The sequence below is a fragment of the Chamaea fasciata genome, unplaced genomic scaffold (assembly GCF_029207755.1).
Source record: "Chamaea fasciata isolate MVZ Bird 193981 ecotype frontalis unplaced genomic scaffold, bChaFas1.0.hap1 SCAF_2, whole genome shotgun sequence".
In the NCBI taxonomy this organism is placed as follows: domain Eukaryota; kingdom Metazoa; phylum Chordata; class Aves; order Passeriformes; family Sylviidae; genus Chamaea; species Chamaea fasciata.
In genome coordinates this window covers 107,847,493-107,868,958 of record NW_027094087.1, presented here as the reverse complement: position 1 = coordinate 107,868,958, position 21,466 = coordinate 107,847,493, and the positions used below count along the sequence as shown (strand labels likewise).

The window sequence follows — 21,466 nt, the reverse complement described above, 5'->3', positions numbered from 1 at the left end:
AAAAACAAGCAACAAAACCTACGCTGGTGAAAATTTCTCAGGTTACAGCTGAAATTTGTGATCCATAAAGTGTAATACTAAGGTTGGTGTCACCAGCATACAAAAAAGTCAAGAGCAGCCCAAACCCACAGCATATGATATCCCCTAACAGCAATATACTGGTCTGCTTTCCAACAACCCCAAAGAAGTTAGTATGTAAATTAAGTCTGTGTTAAGTAGTTTAAATTCACTATAACCAGAGATCTGCATATAGTATAGAGAATTTCAAAGGATTTTGAAGCTTGAGAAAGATAAATACTCAAAGCTGCCTAGTGCTCTGCAATGAAAGCAACACAAGTTCAAACCTGGAGCAAGGGCTCCAGGGCTGTGGGGGAAGGTCAGGGTGAGCGCCAGCCTTCCTCAGGGCCTGGGGGTTTGCTGACAGCTTGGCACTGGGATCAGGATTTTGTGAACAATTTTCAGGAAGTCAATGCTGGGTTATGCAGAACAGTAAATGCTGAAATCTGAAAGCGACGTGCAGAGCAGAAAGCCCCTTTTTAAACATTCCTGCCAATGGAGGAGGTGGTAGTTCTTTCACAGAGCCAAGCTGCCTGTGTGGAAAGGCTGGAAGGTAATGAGGGTGGAAGCACAATTAGGCAAGAAAAGGGAAACTAAGCTACAAGTAACACTTCATAAGGCTGAAAAGAATGACGAGAAAATAACATTAGACATTATTTTCAAAGCTACATTTCTTCTACAGAATCTGCCCAATAAAATTATCAACTGTTATGCACTTTGCTAAAGGAGCATATGAAAGATTTTAGGGGGAGCAGAAAAAGGAGGTATCTTTATTCCGCACTTTTATTAAACAAAATGCAAAAACCAGCAAGCTAAGAGGAAAAACCCAACTCAGAAACAGAAGAGTGAAAAAAATGAAATGTAGCTTTTCTTGATTACATGAACTTTTTACCTTCACCCATCTGTAAGGAAAAACCTATGGTTAGAATACAATCATGAACAGAAAAGCAGACACAACAAAAGCCTAAGTAAAACAAATAAAACCAGTAATTCTAATAGTAAATGCCAGTAAATTACTTGTGCTAAGAAAGTTTAGGGGTACTAGCTGGGGAAAATGTTTGAGCTGGTCCCACCGCCCTTGCTCTTTGACAGGACCATTTTCCAAAGAAAGCCCTGGCAAGAAATGCTGCCTGCAGGGGTTTTAATCTTGGAAACAACTCACATGAAGTGGCTGCATTCAGACTGGTAGTGAAAAGGCTACAGGTGACAACAGACTGTGCCTCACCGTGTGTCACAGCAGGCTGACACCTGCCTCTGGTCCCCAACGCTGCATTCACACCCTCAGCTCTTTGTCCAGCACTGAAATACTGCCTGGCCTGGTGTGAGCAGAACAGCAAGGGCAGGGGAGGAAAGCAGAGGAGCGTTCAGAGCCACTACGTACGGCTGTGTGTCACCAAACAAACAACTCCAGTGCCTGTGCACAGCCGAGAGCAGCTGCTGCGCCACTGCCAGCAGCAAGGGCTGAGGGAGAAAATAAAGAAAAATCAAATTGGGAGCCTCTGACCCATGGAATTGATCCAGGGTCTGTTGTGTGGGAACACACATCCCACACCACAGGCAAGGCCAGGGAGACAGTCTGGTACAGATTATTCCTTATGCAGAGATTTCATTGCTGGCAGTATCAAAATGAATTTTTTAAATACTTGTTTCCTTCTTGCTTTAAGCTCCTCAGCTAACCCCAGGAGCCACACAGTTAGACACAATGCTTGCAAGTGGAGAAGGAAACAGCAGGGCACTCTGAAAACTGTCATTTTGATTCTCAGGCTTTGTTTCTAAAGGGGAAAACTGCACAGCAGTCAGTGTGTCTTTATTGCAGGATACACAGAGAGAGGACAGGCAAAGAGGACACAGGTCTAATATTACAGCAAACATTTCAGAGAACTAAACAGTAAGCAATTCCTGTATAATATGCTGTATAATATATGTGCTGGAGATATCTGTATCCATCTATCTACAGACAGATAGATTTGGTCAAGATAGCATAAGCAAGACCTTTCCTGCACTGACTTGTTACTTAGCATTCAATAACTCACTGCCAAATGAAAAATACAATTACTGAGATACCCCCGCAGAAGAAAAGTGTACTTCAACTTTCTGGTAAAATTCAAAGTTCAATTACCCTGTAGCAGATCAATCAAACGTGTGCACAGCAAGCAATGAAAAAGTACAGATGTCACCTCAGTGCTTTCAGCTGAACATGGTTTTCCTTTTTAAAAAACAGCAAGTGGCACTAGGAGACATTTACAAAGCTCACATTATGCAGAAAATAAAAAAGAAATTTATCAGTGTGATTTAGAGCAGCACAGCACAGCGCTCTGGGCACGAGAAACAATAAATAATGAACATTCATCACTGGTAACCTGTGCACTGATCTGATTTTTATAGACACTGAGATTCATGACACCAGTTTGGCACCGTTTCCCCCCCGTTCCCATAGCTGGAAGCCAGACCTGCAGGGCAGCCATGCCCTGAACCATGTGCACAGGTCAGCCCGAGCTGATGGAAGTGTGGCAGGACACAAATGTGAGTGTGCACAGCAAGCCCCCCCCTAAAGCCAGGGCAGAGCATCCTGTGTGGATGGTGCTGGCCTGGGATAAACAAATGGAATCTTCCCAAAGGGAGCACGGGGCCACACTGGGCACTGACAGCTTGGGAAGTCACTGCCCTTCGCTGCTTCAAGTACCTTTCTCTGCCCTTTTGTTATGAGCAGCACAAAACTGCACTTGAGTTCACAGCTCTGAGACGCAAACCCCGCCCTGGGCTCCTCCAGCCTCTCCCACAGACAATCCCAGGGACACTTCATCCTGATTACCAGAGTGGGAAGGGATGACACACACTTCGTGTTGCCTGCAATGGAGACCTTCAGTTTCCAGCAGGGATCATTACACAAGGTTGGGTTCGGTTTTGTTCTCTGTTAATTCATCATTCCTAGAGCTGACATGGAATTTTGTATTCATTTTCAAGTGGCTGAAGGGAACTTTGAAATGAAGTCCTCCAACTTCAACATTTTTTGCTAGTTTCCTTTCCCTGAGCCTGTGACTTATTTAGCAATGGCTACAATGAATATTCTGAGTTGGAAGGGACCAAGAAGAATCATTAAGTCCAACCCTTAAGCGAACAGCCCACACAGGGACTGAACCACAACCTTGTTGTTATTAACAACAGACTCTCAGCAAATAAGCTCATCTCAGTGTTAAATGCTTTTTTTTTTTACATACAATACAAATTCACAACTCTGATAAAAATTGAGGCTGAATTTTAGAACAATACTTGCCTACCCACAAACAAAATTATACTTGTATTTTATATCATCAAAACAACTGATTCATGAAACTGATGAAGTCCATAGAACAATGGAAATGAAAAGACCCCTTAAATACACAAAGTTAATACTCACTGCAGTTGTGTAAAATTGATATTTGGAAACATTAGAGGCATCTTAAAAATTTTTATTTAGCATGTTGAAAAACAAATGTTACAAAAAATTTTCTATAAACAGGCAAAAATGTTTAAATAGGATAATTTAATGTAAACCAAACCCATTTAAAATATACAATACTGTAATCAGAGGTTATTTACATCCAGTGAAGAGAGAACAACCTTCACTAATGTTAATATCATCTAAGCAAATCATTAATTTCCATAATTTCTTAAAACAGTGCCACCTTTAGGTTAGTTTTAGTAGCTAAATCATTTCAGTCCCAATACAAGATAAAATTCAGTGTTACATTCAGAAGAGGGAAAGGCAGTATCCTGACTATTCATGTCATCAGACAAGACAGCACTGCATTCAGAGTTGCAAAACCTTGGAGAAGTACAACTATAAATTGATATTTTTTGCATGACAATACAATTACAGGATAGGTAAAACAAGAAAAAAAAACTGTAAAAAAACCCCAGTACAAATAAAATTTTGTTTTTCAATCAGGCTAGAAAAGCCAACCACAAGATTAAGCTATTTTCCCACACTTCACAAAACAGAACAAACCATTTTTAAGTTGACACTATTCCACCATGGAGAAAACTGTTCATGTTTTAGAGGAAATGCATTTGCACAACTGTCCCACACAGGTTTCATTTAAATATTAAATTTATTCACCAAGACATAAATTTATAGCCCACAGTGTCTTTCATACTCATGAACTCATGGAAAAGGCATTGTCCAATTAATTGAACTCATAGATCACTTTTAAGTTTTTGGCTGTGACTTGTTTTGGAATGGCAAGTATCGATTTTGGATTGCACATAAAAGTATCTACAGGACACAGTAACAGGATAAAGTAACATACTCAACTTAGGAGCCAGAAACAAACCCTTTCAAAGTGGTAGTGGAATACAGAGTGAAGAAAACACAGAAAAAAGGGAAAAGCAGCTCATCTCTACTAAAGCAGACTGCCCACATTCAGGGGATGATGACAGCTGCTTAACAACCTAATGTGACATGGGTGATCTCCATGCATTTCCTACAGGAAAGTCCTAGATCCTGACAAGGAAGTTACTGCGAAAACTACTATCTGTGCTGGCAGGCACAGGAGGTGCCAATATGGCACAGATACTGAAGTTCCAGCTGTTTCTGAGGTGGTTCCTGCACGCTGGGATGAGGCACTTTGTTCTGGTGAATCTGCCTAAAGCAGTGTATTTATTAACTCCTGCTCGGTATGAAAGGAGTTTAACTTCCACAAGTGGCAATTCAGGATTCACAAGAGCTAAAACCACTTCAGAAGAGAAGGTCTGACAGTCCACAAACAAAACCCAGGCAACTTTATTACAAGTGTCCAAAACACACTCTACTGATCTGCTTATCTTAATATATCTATTATATATAATGAATATAAATACGAGTTACACTTTTGACAGTGAAGCCAGGAGTTGGCCAGGAGCTCATCTCTAATACAACTTGCCTAAGCAGCTGAAGACCCCCAGCAGGCAACAAAGGCAACCTACTCTCTGTTAAAAATGAGAACTCCTGACTCCACTGGTTGGTATGTTAGATCATATTCTTACCAAAGTGTGCATTTGCACACCCACCTACAACCATCCATTTCCTTCCAGTCTCCTTCCATAAAACTCCTTTGGGAACAGTTGGGCCAAGCCCCCATAAGAGGGACACTAAGAGTAATTTCAAACAGATGGCACTGGCATTTCATTTGGGGTGTTTGACACAAGACAGTTTGGGTTTCTGTTGTAAGAAAGCCAACATAACATAATTTCAGTTGGTGTTAATTGATTAGTAGAACACAGAATAGTACTAAGCTAATGCCAGGCTACTTGGTGTGGGAAGAAAGAAAACAGAAACTTAATACTCAGAAATTAAACTGAGCAATTATCCTCTACATCAACCTGTGAAAGAAGAATCACCACACTAGAATTTGTACCACCTAAACCAAGTGGATGAAATTCTGTACAAGCCTGTATGTAACTTGCATCCACCTCTTCAGTCTCAAAAATTCACTCCACACTAATGCTTGGGGTTACGCCTACATGTTCTTAGAATTCCTTGTTGGAATGGATAAGCAATGAATTTATTTCTAGTTGAAAAAAGGTATTTATACTCTCTGCAAAGAATTTCCACAGGCACCAGTACAAGGTGCACACAAGGTACGTGTCAGTAGGCAAGGGAGTATCAGAACTTGAGGAAGGGGTTTATAGCTGGCAAAACCTTGAGGAAGGTTTTTATTTTTGGGGAAAAAAGGAAGTCACAGACACTGAATTCCTTTCCTTTTTCCCCCTTTAAAAAGGAAAGTAATGCCTTTGGGTGTATGTGCTTAGAGATTACATCCTGGTCCCAGTGAAAATCACAGTAGGAAGTCCATGATCAGGATTTTATCCACTCTTGAAAACTTCACTATTACTGTTACATGAACTTTCAAGTTCTGAAGTTAACATATGCACACTTCTCACCTCTAGAATACAAAAGTAAAACCAGATCGGAAAACAGGAAAGGCTGAACACAGACAAAAACTTACACCATTAAATGCATCAATTAGGGTCTGGAATTGTCAGCTTCTAAGCATTTACAGAATTCTGAGCTGTAACAGCAAAAGCTTTAGAATACACCTCTCCTGCTAGGACTCTGGAATTATTGCTCTTACACCAGCATTCTCTACATGAGATCTGGTTTGAACACAAAGGCTCCCAGCCTCCTGAGAGCCAGGAGAGGGTGCAGCATGTAACAGAAATCCAAGTGAGAAATAGGAACCAACCAGACAAGAGGCAATACTGCAAAATCAGTCCCCTCTAGTGTAAGTAGCTATCAAAATGTTGCTCAAGGATTCCCTATTGCAGGGAATTCTGACAGTCTGCAGTAAGAAAGAGGAGGGGGATCCCACAAATCTTGTGGGGAATGTGGACAGTGTTGGGAATAAAACAAGTGACATCCTCCAAAACAGAGGTACTTTTGAGAAGTATGACAGAGCACCACATCTGTATCTGCATTACACTCTCAATGCAGATTCCTTATCTTTTAAAACATTCGACAGGGGAAAAAAAATCCCAAACCCAAAGAAGGAGTGAACCTAAAAAGGTGAAATTCATTGTATACAAGTCCGTTTAATTACAGAAATGCATAATAAGCCAAGATAAAGTGCTACAAAATGATTAATGATTTTTAGAAGGTCCATGGCATTCTTCTTGTTTCACTTAGTACTGGTGACAATGGGGGTTAGTGCAATGGCATTGGCTGAGCTGGAATTCACAATGTCCTCGTATTGTGGGGGTGGATCTAAATGTTGTTCAGTTTCACTTCTTCTCACACTCATTTCCCCAGTGGCTTCCTCGTAGGAAGGAGGAGGATCACAGTTTGAGAGCCTGGTGGATATTGAGTCTGACTGTGCATCCGAATAGCTCAGACCTCCTGGAGAGAGCCCACTGACTTCATACATTTCCTCCTGTGGGGAATGAACAATGCTGAGGGGTGGCGGGAGGGGCCCTCTGCCGTCAGCACCATCGCCCAGCGCGCCGTGGGCTCCCCTGTGCGCGTACACCGACTGCCTGCGCATTTTCTTTTTAAACAGGCACCTCCAGATGACAAAAATGACAATGAGGATAATAAAAAGGCCAATGATTAATGGGAATGCAAGGTAAAATGAATACCAGCTATGTCCTGTGTTACTTTCTCCCTGGAGTCCGTTTTTGTAGACTTTCCAGAACTCCTTCTAGAAGAGCAAGACACAACATGTCAGAAACTATAACACAGTTAATAAAAAATAAGCAATATAAAGCAATTTCTTTTAAAGAATGAGGAGAAAAACAGAAGGCATTTCAAATATTGATGATTAAAATAAGAAGTGGTATGGATAAGCACACAGAAACTTTCAATTTTTCTTCTCATGTGATTAGTGATACAAAAGGGATTTGGTTTGGCAAACAAACTCCTCACCTCTTTTAACATTCTTATATCTGCACTCAATGTTTACAAACATGCAGCAGAGACAGGACTAAGCAATAACACACTCAGAAAAGAAAAAACCTAACCACAAAACGAACTAGGAAAGAAGTATCTCACAAGCCCCTGCCTAATCAGCATGCACATCAGCCATCCAGTGGATCAGAATCTGTCAGCACCACTCAAGGTACAAGTTTAGTGCTTGTTTGTTTTAAAATTGCAATAAAACACTAGTACAATTCAATATGGAAACACTGGCCCACAATGACAGACCATTTTGGCAAAGCACAACTATGCTGCACTGTCTTATCATAATTTAGACATGCCCCACCCTCTGCCTCATACAGCAATTGCTGCCAGCTTATTTTGAGTTGATCCAGATCCTCTGTTTACAGTTAAAAATAGCTCCATAACTATGAGACTATTACACAGGTTATATTCTAGAAACCTTGACAACAGAGCTACAGATAAATAGAATACAAAGTGAAAATATGAACAAATGAAAACAAAGATGAAGGGGGACACCAGTACTTGAAAGTCCTCTTTGCTGTATTAATATGAGCAAGTGGGAGCACAAATACCATGTTACCATCAAATTTCTTCTGCTGTGAATGCTCTGAAGAAACAGCACAAAAGAAAAGCATACCCTGCCTCAAAAAAGTATCCATCCTCACCTGTAATGTTTCTCCTACTATGAAACACTTCCACTGAGTTTCATAGTCATCATTTATTATATTTTAGTATATTGTAGTATAATTAAAAAACCCAAACCCCAAAAAACTGTAATTAATGACAACCCCCTCCCCAGTCCATGTCAGAATCTCTGAACTCTGGTTGTCTTTAAAAATGCAGACCTGACCCCCTCATCCTCCTGCCAGCATCACATTAATTTTAAATGACAGCACACATTTCATGCAACTATTTATAAAACAGTAACCAGGTAGAATTGAAATTGGGATTGTCATTGCTCAGTTGTTAGTAAATGATGTATTTAGGTTGCACTGACTTTGTGCACAGACAAATCAAATCCACAGTTTTTATTTAGTTCAGGCCTGCTGCCACATGATGAGCATTAAACAGAAAATGCCATCAAACTGACCCCAGAGGCAGCTTGAGTCCAGAAGCAGCACAATCCCTCTAGCATGGAGGTCAAGCTTTCCCTCTGCAAAGGCAGGACCAGGACACCACGGGCAAAACACAGTTATCAACACTTCTGGATCAGAATTTACTCATGTTAAGAGCAATGCCACCTACGTGAAACAATTGACTCTGCTGTAAATTTTCTTCTCCAAAGATAAATTCTGTTGCTCTTATGTCTATGTGCAAATTCAAAAACCAAAACAATTTGAGCTCCTACACCAATGCAGGATCAGGCATCTTCCCCACATTTTAAGGCTTGATACCACAAGCAGGTTGTCACAATGCCTCTCCCCTCTTTGATGTGAGCCCAGGTCCAAATCATCTAAGCTGTGTCAGGTGGCACTGGCTTCAAACAAAGCAAGAAAGACTGGAAAGATGGGCTCTAAATACTTCTCTACAAGGGCTCTCCTTGACATGTGTTCCATGGTGAACCCCAAGCCAACTCTTCAGAGTTTAGAAAAATGTAATTTGGGGGGGAACTAACACTGTGCCAATTATCTTACAGCTGCGGGCTTTTGGGATCTCTGCATGATAAAACCTGGAAGAACCAAACACCTCATCCTCTCCCCACCAGACTTACCAGGCAATTAAGAACACCTATTACTTTTCCATCTCATTAGAGTACAGCTAACAAGATTACTTAGCAGAATAAATAATATATTAACTAAAAAAAAACAGAGAAGGATTAATTAGGATTATGAAATGCTGCTGTATGTACTGGAATCAAACTTCCCTCATCACTGTTCTGTGGTCTCAATGGCAGCAAAGAAAAAAAACTGCACAATGTTTGTTTTTAAGACCAAGGATTTAATGAAAATCATTAAATATGCATTGCAAGGATATGTCATTTTAAAGACTCTCTGGAGGAAAAAGGTAAGTTTTGATGAAAAAAAATAAATCACACTTCTCCCCTGACAACCTATTATGTATTGCAGAGACTGCAGAGGAAATGCACCTTCTCCAAGAGAAAGGTAGCAAGTAGTGGCAGGTATTTGAATATTATTTCCCTGTTACTTCTAGGTCAGATCTACCTGCTGTAGAAAATGTCTCTGTATCTTCAGAAAGCTGGAACAGCATCTCTCCTTGGCACTCTACTACTCAGAAAGGCAGCAGAAAATCTGTTCTGTTCTCCCAGAGTGGCAGGCACTTAGTGCAGAACAGGGTGTGTTGCTCTGGGGATGTTTGACTTGGTGATGTCACCAGACAGATGCATAAAGAGCTTAAAATAAGAGTTTAAACTGCCTTAAGGATGAAAGTAGTTAAATGTCCTCTTTCATTTACATGCAAGGCAAAGCAAATTCAAGACAGTTTAGACACTCCCCACTCCCTGGTCAGAAACTACTTTAGGTCAAACACTGTCCTTACAGAGACAGGAATACAGCTCTGCACACGGGTGAAAAACACTGAGAAAGAAACATTTGCTTAGTCATTAAAAAAAAAAAATCTTTGAATGTTTTTCTTCATGGGAAAAGAAAAAAAAACCCAAACAAACCAAAAAACAACCTATCAAAAAACCAACTCCATAAAAACTCACAAAAAATAAAGTTGTTAGCATACTAGACCCCGGATTCCCAGCTTGCATTTTTGCAAGTCAGCTCTCCAAGAGAAGCACAAAGACTTTCAGCTCCAGACTGCCACAACTGACAGGAACTGCAGGAAATTCATCCTTCAGGTCTGAGCTGCACAGCTGCCAAGCTCTCCCTCTGCTCTGCCACCCCACAATTACACTGCAGAGTAAAGGGAAGGTGCAGGAGGAGTACAAGGCACCTGGTCAGAGTCAAATCCTTGCCCAACAAAGCCACAGACAACTCAGATGAGTTTGCACAGTGTGAGGATTTGTATAAACTGCTGCTTGTAAAAAACCCTACTGTTTGAAAAAGACCAAGAGTGGGAGACTGAACATTTACAAACTATCTGTAAAATTCATACAGAAAGTTAAAGAGTAATTTATAAGTTGGAAAACTAACAGCACAAACATCCCTCCCACAACTGCTGGTCTCTGTAACTAACAGAGAGGACTTTCTGCTTGACAAATTTACTAACTTGTGATTAATGAAAAGGAGACTTCAGTAATCATTTATCCCTGAGTGCTATACAACTGGGAATACCAGGTGTAAAAGCCTTTTAAGGCTGAAAAACTTAAGCAGGCCACAGAATCAGATAACTGCAATGGAAAAGATTCAGAAAACATCCAACATATATTCCTGCCAAGAACAATTTTTCTGAATGTACCTTAGTGCTTTGGCAAATCTAGTTTGAAATAATGAAAAGGAATTCTCAAAGGCATCCCAAAGACAGTTACAGAAAAATTTTCCAGAATTCTGTTTCCCTTTCATTTGTAATACTTCTCAGAACAGAGTCAGTATCAGTTAGCTGGATCTGAATGCTGAATCAAATAAGGGATCCACAAGGAAGTCAAGACTCACACTCGCTTGAGAACTTCATGGGGAGGCCTTTACTACATTTGGCAGCATTGTCATCCTCAAATGATTCCTTGTCAATTGCCTGACTTGTTTTAAAGGTGGACTGACGATAAGCCACTCAGGAGACTGCTTGGGATTGGCCAGGCAGAGAGTGAGAACAGAGCAATAAGGGGAAGTGAGTGCACCTGCTACATTTTTCCCTTCTGGTCTGCCCCCAGTTTCAAGCAGCAGGAAAAGATTCACATCTTCTCTTTTGAGTTATTTATCCAGCATCCATAATTACACAGAGAGTGACACTGGAAGTCTTACTTGATCACATCACTTTAGATCTCGTGCTGACAAGTTTTGAGTTGCTTACTAAGCTTTTTAGCAGTAGTTTGTTATGCTTGAGTAAAGCAACAAAGAGAACATGGCAATTTTTTGTAATATTGAAAATTAACTGGAAATTTGCAACAGGAACACAAATCTGTGACTTCCAAGTTCTAAAATCCTCATGCAGTTTAATTAAAAAATGACTTAATGGAAATTAGTATCAGTGCATCACACTCAAATACTTCACACACTAACCTTTGAATAAATCTTTGAGCATCCCAACAACCTCTGACACCTGACCAGTGACCACACGCAGAGCTGCCTGCAGGCTACAGGCACCACCATAAACAGCTTTACAAGATCACACCTAGGGCTCGCCTTGTCGGTTAACTTTTCTCTGACAGTAATCATTAGAGACTGCTGAAAGAGTTCAAACATAAGCAGGCAGGGATACTCTCCCAGATTTCACAAATTTGTACCTCAAGAACTTCCATTAGCCAAAGTTGATTCCTTTTAATTAAACTCATGATGACTGTATGAGTTCATAAAGTTCCAGACTGATTTATGTTTCCTTCATTTACATCACTTTTCTCTGAACTTGTACAAGCTTTCAGGATCTGAGTCATCCTGTCCACAGCTCCATTAGCTGTGGTGAGGAGAGACTTCTATCTGCTTTGAACCTGCACCTTTCCAGTTTCATTTTCAGGCCCTCTTAGCTCTGCTGTCAGAAGGATGGCAAGTGACTGACCTCAGCTCAGCCTTCACCTCACAGACATCATCACATATTCCCTGATTCAATTATTTTATGATCTATTGTTGCCATACAAGTCTTTCCATATCTTTGATCAATTGTCACACTCCTCTGGTCCTTCCTCACCAACTAATCTGCTTTTAAAGCATTACATTTGTCAATACAGAATTTCATATTCTATTTTACCCAGAAAGTCCTGAAAATTCTTCCCTCTTGGCTCTAGCCTAACATCATAGGTTTTTTTTAATCTTTATAACTGTATTTCAAGTTTTAAATAATAATTCTGAATCTGTCAAAATCCCCAAGCCTTGGAAATATTGAAAATGGCATGTATGCACACTTGACATACACAATGCTAATTAAAAACTCGTGCACCAAAAATAACTTGGGGGAACTGCTCAATATTATTTTAATATTACAAATCTGCATGTTGCAGACCTGCCCAGAAGAGTGCAGAAAAAGAAGCAAGCAGACAAGATAAAAAATACAGAGATTAGACAAAAAGTCATCATGAGATAAATAAGCTACAGCCCCTATTTGAATTCCAGTCTATCTATACTATGAAAGATTTGATCCTGTGTTTCTCTGAATGTACGGTATCATGTTCCCAGTCCACTGCATCCATTCCCTTCCCCTGGGCCACAGATGTTAAGTATTACTAAGTGGCTGTGTGGATGGATACTGCTGGGGGACAGTGCACTAAATAAAGCCCAAGTAAATGAGGCTGGTCAGGCACCAGAGCACATCAGCAGAGCCTGGCCCATTAGCAACTCCCCAGAGCAGAAAACAGCAGCCAGGGAAAAGGGATACAGTTGTGGAAATGGATAAAAGGTCAGGACCTTACTGGAAGCTCTTTCACCACTTGTGGCAGAAAAGAAATGTAATTATTTCTATTTTACTACTTCCCAAATACCTCTGCAAGGGAAATGCTAATGACCATAGCATAAAATGTGCCTAAAAGGGAGATAGAAGCTGAGAGACAACAGGTTTAGGTTATGTTTTCTCCAGTGATTGAAACAAAAAGCAGAAGTGATACTGTGGTAGAATTTTATACAAGTTGTCTCATTGTACACATTATTTTTAATTACACAGTAAGCTATCATTAGAAATAGTCACACCAAGTCAAGTTTGGGAGGTAAAAACTCATGTGTACAGGCACTTTACAGCTTCAGAAAGAAGCAGCTTTGAAGAGACACCACAGGGGCTACAACTTCATTTTAATAAATCAGCAAATTCTCATGTCAGCCTTCTCCATCTCCCCAGCTATGTGTGAGATACACATCAACACCAATAAAAAGACGCTAGGAATTTAAAATGCCCAGTATGCCTTAAGACACTGTTATTTTCTGATGTGGAGCTCAGCCATTGAAGAGTGGAATGTGCCACCTGTGTAAATTTCAGAAGAAATCTGCAAGGCTCCCTGTGCCACTTTGAACACTAAATCACAATTTCCCTGTGCAAAAGCCAAATCTAATGCAATGCTGGAAAACACACAAGCACTCAGCACACCCAGAAGTTCAGTGTAAATACACCCCACCCATCTTTACATACACAGCAAAACATACCGTTTTTTCCTCATTTTCAAATGCTTCTCTTGCTTCTTCATAGCTACAGATTTCTTCTCTGCATTCATGTTCTATGTCACCTTGCTTTATTTCTTCCAGAAAAGTGTTGGCTCTTGGGTATCTTTTTAACACAGAGTTGGCTTTATCCTCTGTTAAGAACACTGAATAAGAAGAGGAGAGTCAAAGGTCACTACTAAAATAGATACCCAAAACCTCATGCTAGAATTGCTCCAAGAAAATATGCCTTTGAGAAAAAAGTTTTTTCAAAGTCTTCCCCTTTATTTGATATGATAAAAGGCCTTTCCTAGTTCTGCTCACTGTGGTAAATAGCTGGGCCTACAGTTTCAGTAGCCATTGCTAAAATGTCATAAATGCACAGACCTCAATTCAGCATCATAGTCATGTGTGATGAAACAAGACTGAAGCTGGTACCCAAGAAGAGTCCTTGGAAGAGACAGATACATGATCAGCTCAAGCTGACACAGAACAAACAAATCCTGCTTGTCAATATCCAAAATTACATTTGCAACTGCCTGAGGGCATCACAGCCAGAATGCTCTGAAGTTTTTGATATAAATATTTATGACTATTACCCAGAGTCACAAACACCAGACAGCTGCATTTATCAATGTTTAAATCCGTAAGTTTTCATAAGCAACTTTGAAGCAGACTTGCTCCCTTCCCTCCAGAACTCTCAACCATGAAATGGGTGCTCTTTTAAAGGTGGGGGGAAGTAACCTCTTTCTATTTTTTTTTTTTGAACCATACAGAAAACCTCACCTTATTCAATCAACCAAATGAAACAATTACAAAAGGCAACCAACAATCTGACATAGGTATCCTTCATTGCTTCCCTTAGTTTGCTGTACAAGGAGGAGAGCTGGAAGCAATCTCTTTTCTTCTAATGTTCCAGCTTTCCATCAAACTCTCTGACCCAATGATTTTTACATATGCAGTAACTGGGAGCACTTTGAAACCCATCAGCCTGAATTACCCAGGAGGTACATCTGCAGTGCATGATGCAGGAATTCTCCAGGTATTTCAGGTCAGGAAGCAGGAACATCAAGGCAGTGCTCTGCTGCTCTTGGGCTCTGAGTGCCAGCAAGAGGGGATAATGATTCAATGCACTGCCATACCACTGCATCTTTAGCACTTCCTTGGCCTATACAATCATTTGTGCATTGCTTCATTTGCAGTTAGTCTGAAGGGTTTTTTTTTCCCCCTTATCATCTGATTTTTAACGTTATAAAAGGAGGGCAGTGAGGAAACTGTGTTTTTGCTTCAGAAAGATGTGCTGGCATTTGCCAGCACTGATTAGCATAATTAGGCATAGCTAATCTCAGCTTGTTTAGTGTCTGGGGTACACTACTGTAATGGATCTGCATGGCCAGGCTACAGGGGTGTGAGAAGCTGCCAGAAAATGACCCTGTGCAAGTGGAGAAGGAAGGGGAGGAGGTGCTCCAGGTGCCAGAGCTGGAGCCCATGGTGCAGACCATGGTGGGGGACAGGGACAGAGCAGCTTTGGGAGCACCTGGCATCCAGCCCGGGTCAGTCAGTCACAACTTGGTTACAAACCATTAGACAGTGATCTTCCTTTTGCAAAGGATCATATGAAGATGTGAAGATTAAATTCCACACCACCACTGACTGCTACGCTTCCAGCTGAATACATTACATGCATGCATCACACAAATTACCCTGCTCATGAGGATGGCTCGGGGTTCAGTGCATTCAGCTCTGCAACTGCACCTACTGCAAATTTGGTTTTCTTCAGCATCACAGGTGAGCACAAGGACATCTCCTATTGTCTAAGCTCATTGACTGAATAACACAGAAATTAATATTCAGAAATCTCTTCAAAAAGGAAAGAATAAAAGATGGGGGTTTTTTTCCCACTTCCCACACAATTCCCCTCACTTCTCTCTAGCCCTGAATAATTCGGTTTCTTTCAGCCTCATGCCTCAGTGATCACCTCAAGGTGATGAGCTGAAGGATTCATCCATATGAGGAATGCAGCACACAGCCATGCCTGGGGATGGACTGCAAGTGCTTTTCCTACTTCCCCCACCTCCCTGTGGGCATTCCTGAAGGGAACAAGTGTCAGGCCAGACTCTCCTAAGAGTACCCATATGTAGAGGCACTGAAGAGTAGATAATGCACTATAAATTAAGTTTCCCTTCCTCCAGCAGATAAAACTTAGGGGATTTCATTTCACGGCTGGAGTCCATCCTCGAAAAGAGCAATAAGAGAAATGATGACAGCTTTTTATTGGATGCAGAGGGAAAAGAAACACAGGGAAATGCAGGTTGCTGAAAATACCCTGAATTACAGATTCTGGCTCTCAGAACCAAATACAAATACTTGTTTCTGCATGCACTTTCCAATTTCCAAAAAGAAGAAAGTTTTAAAAGCTAGTATGTTAAGAAATATTGTATTTGGTACACATTGGTATGACTTTATAGGTAATACTTTAGTTTTCCAAAAGGAGATAGTCATACATTTCTGAAATGTATTGATGGAGAACAACAAAATGTTAATTCAGTTCAAGAATGGACAATATATGGCTGTTTAAACCCCCAAAGTTTTTATTTAACAATTCATATTCAGAAGGTCTGCCTTCTCTCACAATACAGTATACAAAATGTACATACTACAGAGACAAAAAAAGCCTGCTGAGGAAAATAAACTGCATCCCATATTAATTATGAATGTATCTGAGAAATAAAAATCTCTGGCTAGTCCAGACTAGGAATGCCTTTTGACCCTGCAAGGCTGGAAATAAGAATGAAGTATATTAACTTGTTTGTTTGGATGTGACATTTTTAATGCTCTGCATAATCCTAGTGACTTCAAATCCTATTGAGAAGTCAATCCAAATGTATCAAGGAAACAAAAACCTGCAATTGAAATACAGGGATTTAATGGGAATCAGGCACTGCCTGATGAATCTTATAAAAAAGATAATGGAATTGTATTGCAGAAGCCACTCTGACTTCTTAGTATTCCAGGACCATAATCACGTAGATATTCAGCAATAGTCGGGTAGGAGTGTGCAAAAAGCCCACTTGGGTTGGATGCCCACCCAGCTAAGCCACAGCGTGGCTGTGTTCACTGCAGCTCTGACTGTGGAGATGAACATAATCAGGGAAGACTTGCACGTGGTAAGAATAAAGGAATGAAGCAAGATAAGTCACTTTTTCACCTTGTTAAGGAGATTAACCAGCAAATAAAGGATTAAAAAAAAGTCAAAATGGTTATTTTTGCATATATAAGACACAAATCATCCAAAGCCTCTTCTACTTCCCCTATTTTTGTAGGATATAGATGAAGTTATACAGCTACCAAATTTAATATGTTTGAATACATCATGTATTCAGACATGCTTGTGCTCTGTATGTAACTGTAATAATTGGCTTTTACCAAGTTTTTATGTATCAGAAAGCTTCCAAAGACTTAGTTTCACTTATTATTACTGAAGAGAACAATACAGTCAGATCAGTTCATTACACATCCTCGGGAAAGCCTGCCTGCTATGCTAGGAGTGAATGGATACTCCAGCAAAGTGAAATTCAATCAGAACTGGAGCCAGGCATGGACACAAGAGGATAAATGTTCTGCAGCCTGCCAGCTGAAGCTGTCACAGGGAAAGGAAACAGGCTTTGGGTCTGTAGTGACAGAGGGAACAGGGAGCAGCAGTGTGGGAAAAGTATTCTGAGACACTGCAGTGCCACCAAAGCAAAGCCTAGGGCAGCCTGGACACCAAAACCAGCTCTATTGAGAGAGCTATTCCTTTTCTGACTTCTTACCAACAACTAAGCAGACTAAAATCACTACTAAATAGTAAAAATAAACATTTTTGCTCTAAATTCGAACCTGCTGCTGCTATTAAATCTTTCTGTAGGTCATCTTAATAAATCCATTTGGTTTGAATAGGGCTGGAAGGAGAAAAATGATTTGTGCTTTTGTTTATAAAATTTCAAAAGTGACTTCTGCTCTGAGAATCAGGAGTTATAGAGACAAGCTTAAGAACAGTTAAACCAGTTCAAGTACTCAAGGCTGGAAATTCAGCTATGTGGTCTTCATTCTGCAGCCAGCTTTCAAAGAGCCACAGTAAGTCTGTGGTGATTTTTATGGTCTGAAGTAAAAGCTGTTCTGTCAGAACAGCTGCTTGACTCCAGTTCAGCAAAGTGCAGGCAAAGATCTGCATCATCTGTAACATCAAAGCCAGTTCAGTGCCAGAGGGCATCTTTTGTGCAAAGAGACTGGGATTTTAAGCAGAAGACAGTTTGGGGGTGTGTTACTGTCCATTTCACAGAAAATAATAGAGAATGCACACTCAACAATAGGTTAAACTTACCACTATCCATGGTGATTGCTGTCAAGGCAGGGAACTTCCAAATATCAAGCCTGTAAACAAAAGAGGAAATATCCAAATGAGTTTGCAAATTATAATCAACTTGGACAAGTCTCTCTTGATTCCCAAATACTGGTACAAATACACCGGTATTCAAAACTCCATGATCAAAATTAATCTGTCTTTAGAGTTGTACCAGTACTGCATGCAGGCTGGTTTCAGTAGCATAGGGACACTATCCAAGAAAAAGATAACCTTTGAAATGCTTTAACAATTTTCAAGGCTTTTCAAATTCAGAATATCAAAAACATTAATATGAAATAAGAGGGTGTGTATTATTTCAAACAAAATGCAACCTGTTTTGCCTAACTGAACTTTAAAGGTATTACATTCTCCACTGTAATTACTTATACCTTAACTAAGACTTAAATTCACTCTGCAGAGATCATCAAGTCAACTCATTATCTTTAGCCTATAGATCAGATCTTTTGAAATCGAATGAACACATGGAAATTCATTCAGAGTCAGGTACTGATTAAAACAGGATGCCTGCATAAAGTTCAAGGGCAGAACAAGATCTGCCATTTGGCAAAGGAACTTGCACTACATGAGGAGGTCCCAACCTGCCCTACAAGAACTCACATGTACTTTGTACCTCATCCTGGAAAGAGAACAAACAGGAGATGCTCTCAGTTGACAAAGTGCCTGAAGCTCATTGCACCCAGCAGGCAGAGAGCCAACGTGAACTGCATCTGGAGGAAGCAAAAGTAGTGCAGCTCCTTGTAGTCTTTTTTAGTATGGGAAAAGTCAGGGAAATAAAAGCTTTCAGCAAAGTAAGAGAAAGGTGCAACTGCCTAACCAAGTTAGTAGAACATCACGAGGTTAAAGGGTTTTTTATTAATAAATTACCTACTCCTAAGGGTTAGCACCAGTCTTCAGAGGCCAGGTTACACATCAACATATCACACCACCCAGATGTCCTCACTTTCCATAAATGCAAACTCTCAGAAACAAACCCTTCTGTAAAAAAGTTTGGCCAGGGCTGTTGTAATAAACAAAGAGGGAAAGTTAATGTTTCCACCCTGGCCTGCCCAACACTATAACTTGTCATGCAAGAGCAGACTGCAGCACTTGCAGTGCTGAGGTGAGTGGTGCTCCATGAAGACATCCCAGCCTGCTACAGTACTGTAGGAGTGGCACTACAAGATGTGGGATGAAGGAGCAAATTGATTTTAAAGCAAGTTCATCAAATCTCTTAAAGGCAAATAAATGTGAATAAAGAGCAGACATTAAGGCACTCTGAAATCTCACCACCACAGTGTTTAGCTTATTGTTACTAAGTATTGTAGGTTGACATAAGCAGCGGGCTTAATTTTTTTTTCCAGAACATATATATATATTAAACCTCTTCTAATAACCAGAATCTTTCTTGGCTGACTACTCTATGCCAAAACAAATAACCTTTGCCCTTTGTTTCTTGAAAAAAAAAAATAGTGTCATTTAATGACTAGTCACATCGTCAAAACCCAAATATCTGTGATGAAGAAACTGCTAAACTTATTAAAATAAACAGGTCATGAAAGACTTGGCTAGTGGTCTATTTTCTTCATCCGCTGCATTATTATTTTCTTTTGCCATTTATTACCCAGCAGTTTCAGACAGCTGGCTTAGCAAGAGCCCCCCAAATAAACACACACCTATAGAAGAGGCAGCCCCCAGGAGTGCTCCCTTGCTCTGTCAAGTGGCAGCAATGTAGTGAACTAAACAAACCTTTCCTATATTTCCCCTCTTGAATGGGGCTAATTTTTTTGCAATAGATTTCAGCCTTTAAAGTTTCGCCCTTTTAACAAAACTTGAGCGTGAATTTCTACAACATTCAAAATAAAAAAACCCCACAAGCCAGAATACAAGCATCCACATTCATGAGTCACAACCCCTCTGATGGCTCTGCCTACTTGGAACTGTGTTAGGAAAGACGGGACTTTGGGATGTTTTCCACCAGGAGCAGAACAAGTCACTGCCTCTGCCTTGGCACCTGGCACTTGGCATATCACGTTCTCTGGGAATGAACACCACAACACTGACACACAGGTTGGGAATCTGGGGAAAACACAGGGAGAAGAAAAAGGAAAACAGAGAAGGCAAAATATCTTTTAATTTCTCCAAAGAAAATTGTATTAGGGGCTAGTGACAAAGAGCTGCTGAAGTAGCTGCAGAACACCGATTATGTTTCACTTTACCTCCATTACAGAAGAAAACAGTATGCCCTTCTCTAGGAAATATCAAATACAGCTTTTCCATCAGTGGCTGTAGTGCAGAAACTTCCCTTCATCAATCCACATCAGATTTTTACAGCACTTACAAAGTATTCAGAGCTCCCTGGAACTAATTACTGCCCATTCTCTGAAAAAAGTGTTTCTTCTATGCTCTCCTGACTTTCCTCTCCAACTTCTTCAGTTCCAAGCTCCCATGAATCACAGCTTCACCCTCTATTAACAGTCCCTTCCCCTAAAGGGAAGGACTTTAATTATACTTTAGTCCTCTGCTCTGACACTCTTGGTTCAAACTGACTAAATAGTTCAAAGTGGCTTGGAAGAAGGGATTGAACAACGACAAGTACAAAAATCTTTTTTACTGTCATAAGCCAGCTAATAAAGCAGAAGAGGGCTGGTCACACCACAGGAACATCCTGACTTACTACTGACTCATTTATTCCTCTGTCCAATTCTTAGTTTCCTGCTTTTAAGTCTTCACAAGCCTTACTGAAACACCAAAATTTGTTGTTTCATGAATCCCTCTTCTATCCATCTTCTATAAGGTTATACATCACCTTAGACATGTGACAACACAGTGGACAGCCCTATACCCATGCTGAGTGTCCAATTCTGAATGAATAGCAGCTGATCCAACCAACACACGACCTTTCCTGACTGCCTGCTCGGCTGCCAGTAGAATGCTTAAAAAACAAAACAAAAAACAATGAACCACACACTTCTAGTAGGAACTATAATGACTCAGTGGGAAATGCTAAGTTCTAAAGCCTGTGAGAGAGCCCAGGAGACACAGCAACACCACCCCTGCTATTTACAGCAGGACCCTGCTCACCACCAACAGCCTGCAGCCTCTTACCAAGGAGAAACATCTTGTACGGAAGAGGAACTAAAACTGAAATAGCAAACCAAGCTGTACATTCCTTTCCACAACTAACCTAAATATCCTTTGTCTCAATTCTGAAAGTACCCAAATCTTGCATACATTATTTATAAGCATAAAGCACATAACATTTGTATACACATTTCCAAAGCTGGTAATCATATTCTAGCAGTGGCAATCTCTCGAATTGGGAAGGTAACTAATTTCAGCATTAAAAGCTGCTGTCTTAAGACAGTGATTGTGCAGGATTTTGTTGCATTTATTAGGCTAACCATCTCCGGCTGGCAGGCACACACCTCCACTGGCTACATTTCCTGGCTCCAAGTT

General features: G+C 40.4%; 1 protein-coding gene across 5 annotated transcripts in view; it reads right to left on the bottom strand.

The window, feature by feature from the left end:
* Positions 1-3,337: 3,337 nt before the first annotated feature.
* The window catches only part of PRRG1 (proline rich and Gla domain 1), a 31,280-nt gene continuing 13,151 nt past the window's right edge, over positions 3,338-21,466 (bottom strand). For 3 of the 5 annotated variants that reach the window (XM_066177004.1, XM_066177002.1, XM_066177003.1), the window contains exons 2-4: positions 17,990-18,039; positions 13,633-13,793; positions 3,338-7,211 (exon numbers count right to left, since the gene is read on the bottom strand). In XM_066177004.1, coding sequence (XP_066033101.1) covers positions 6,693-7,211; positions 13,633-13,793; positions 17,990-17,999 — 690 coding nt within the window. In that variant the 5' untranslated portion in view covers positions 18,000-18,039 and the 3' untranslated portion in view covers positions 3,338-6,692. Of the gene's footprint in view, positions 7,212-13,632; positions 13,794-17,989; positions 18,040-18,641; positions 18,659-21,466 lie in introns of those variants that run through there. The other 2 variants (XM_066177005.1, XM_066177001.1) reach the window with 2 other exon arrangements.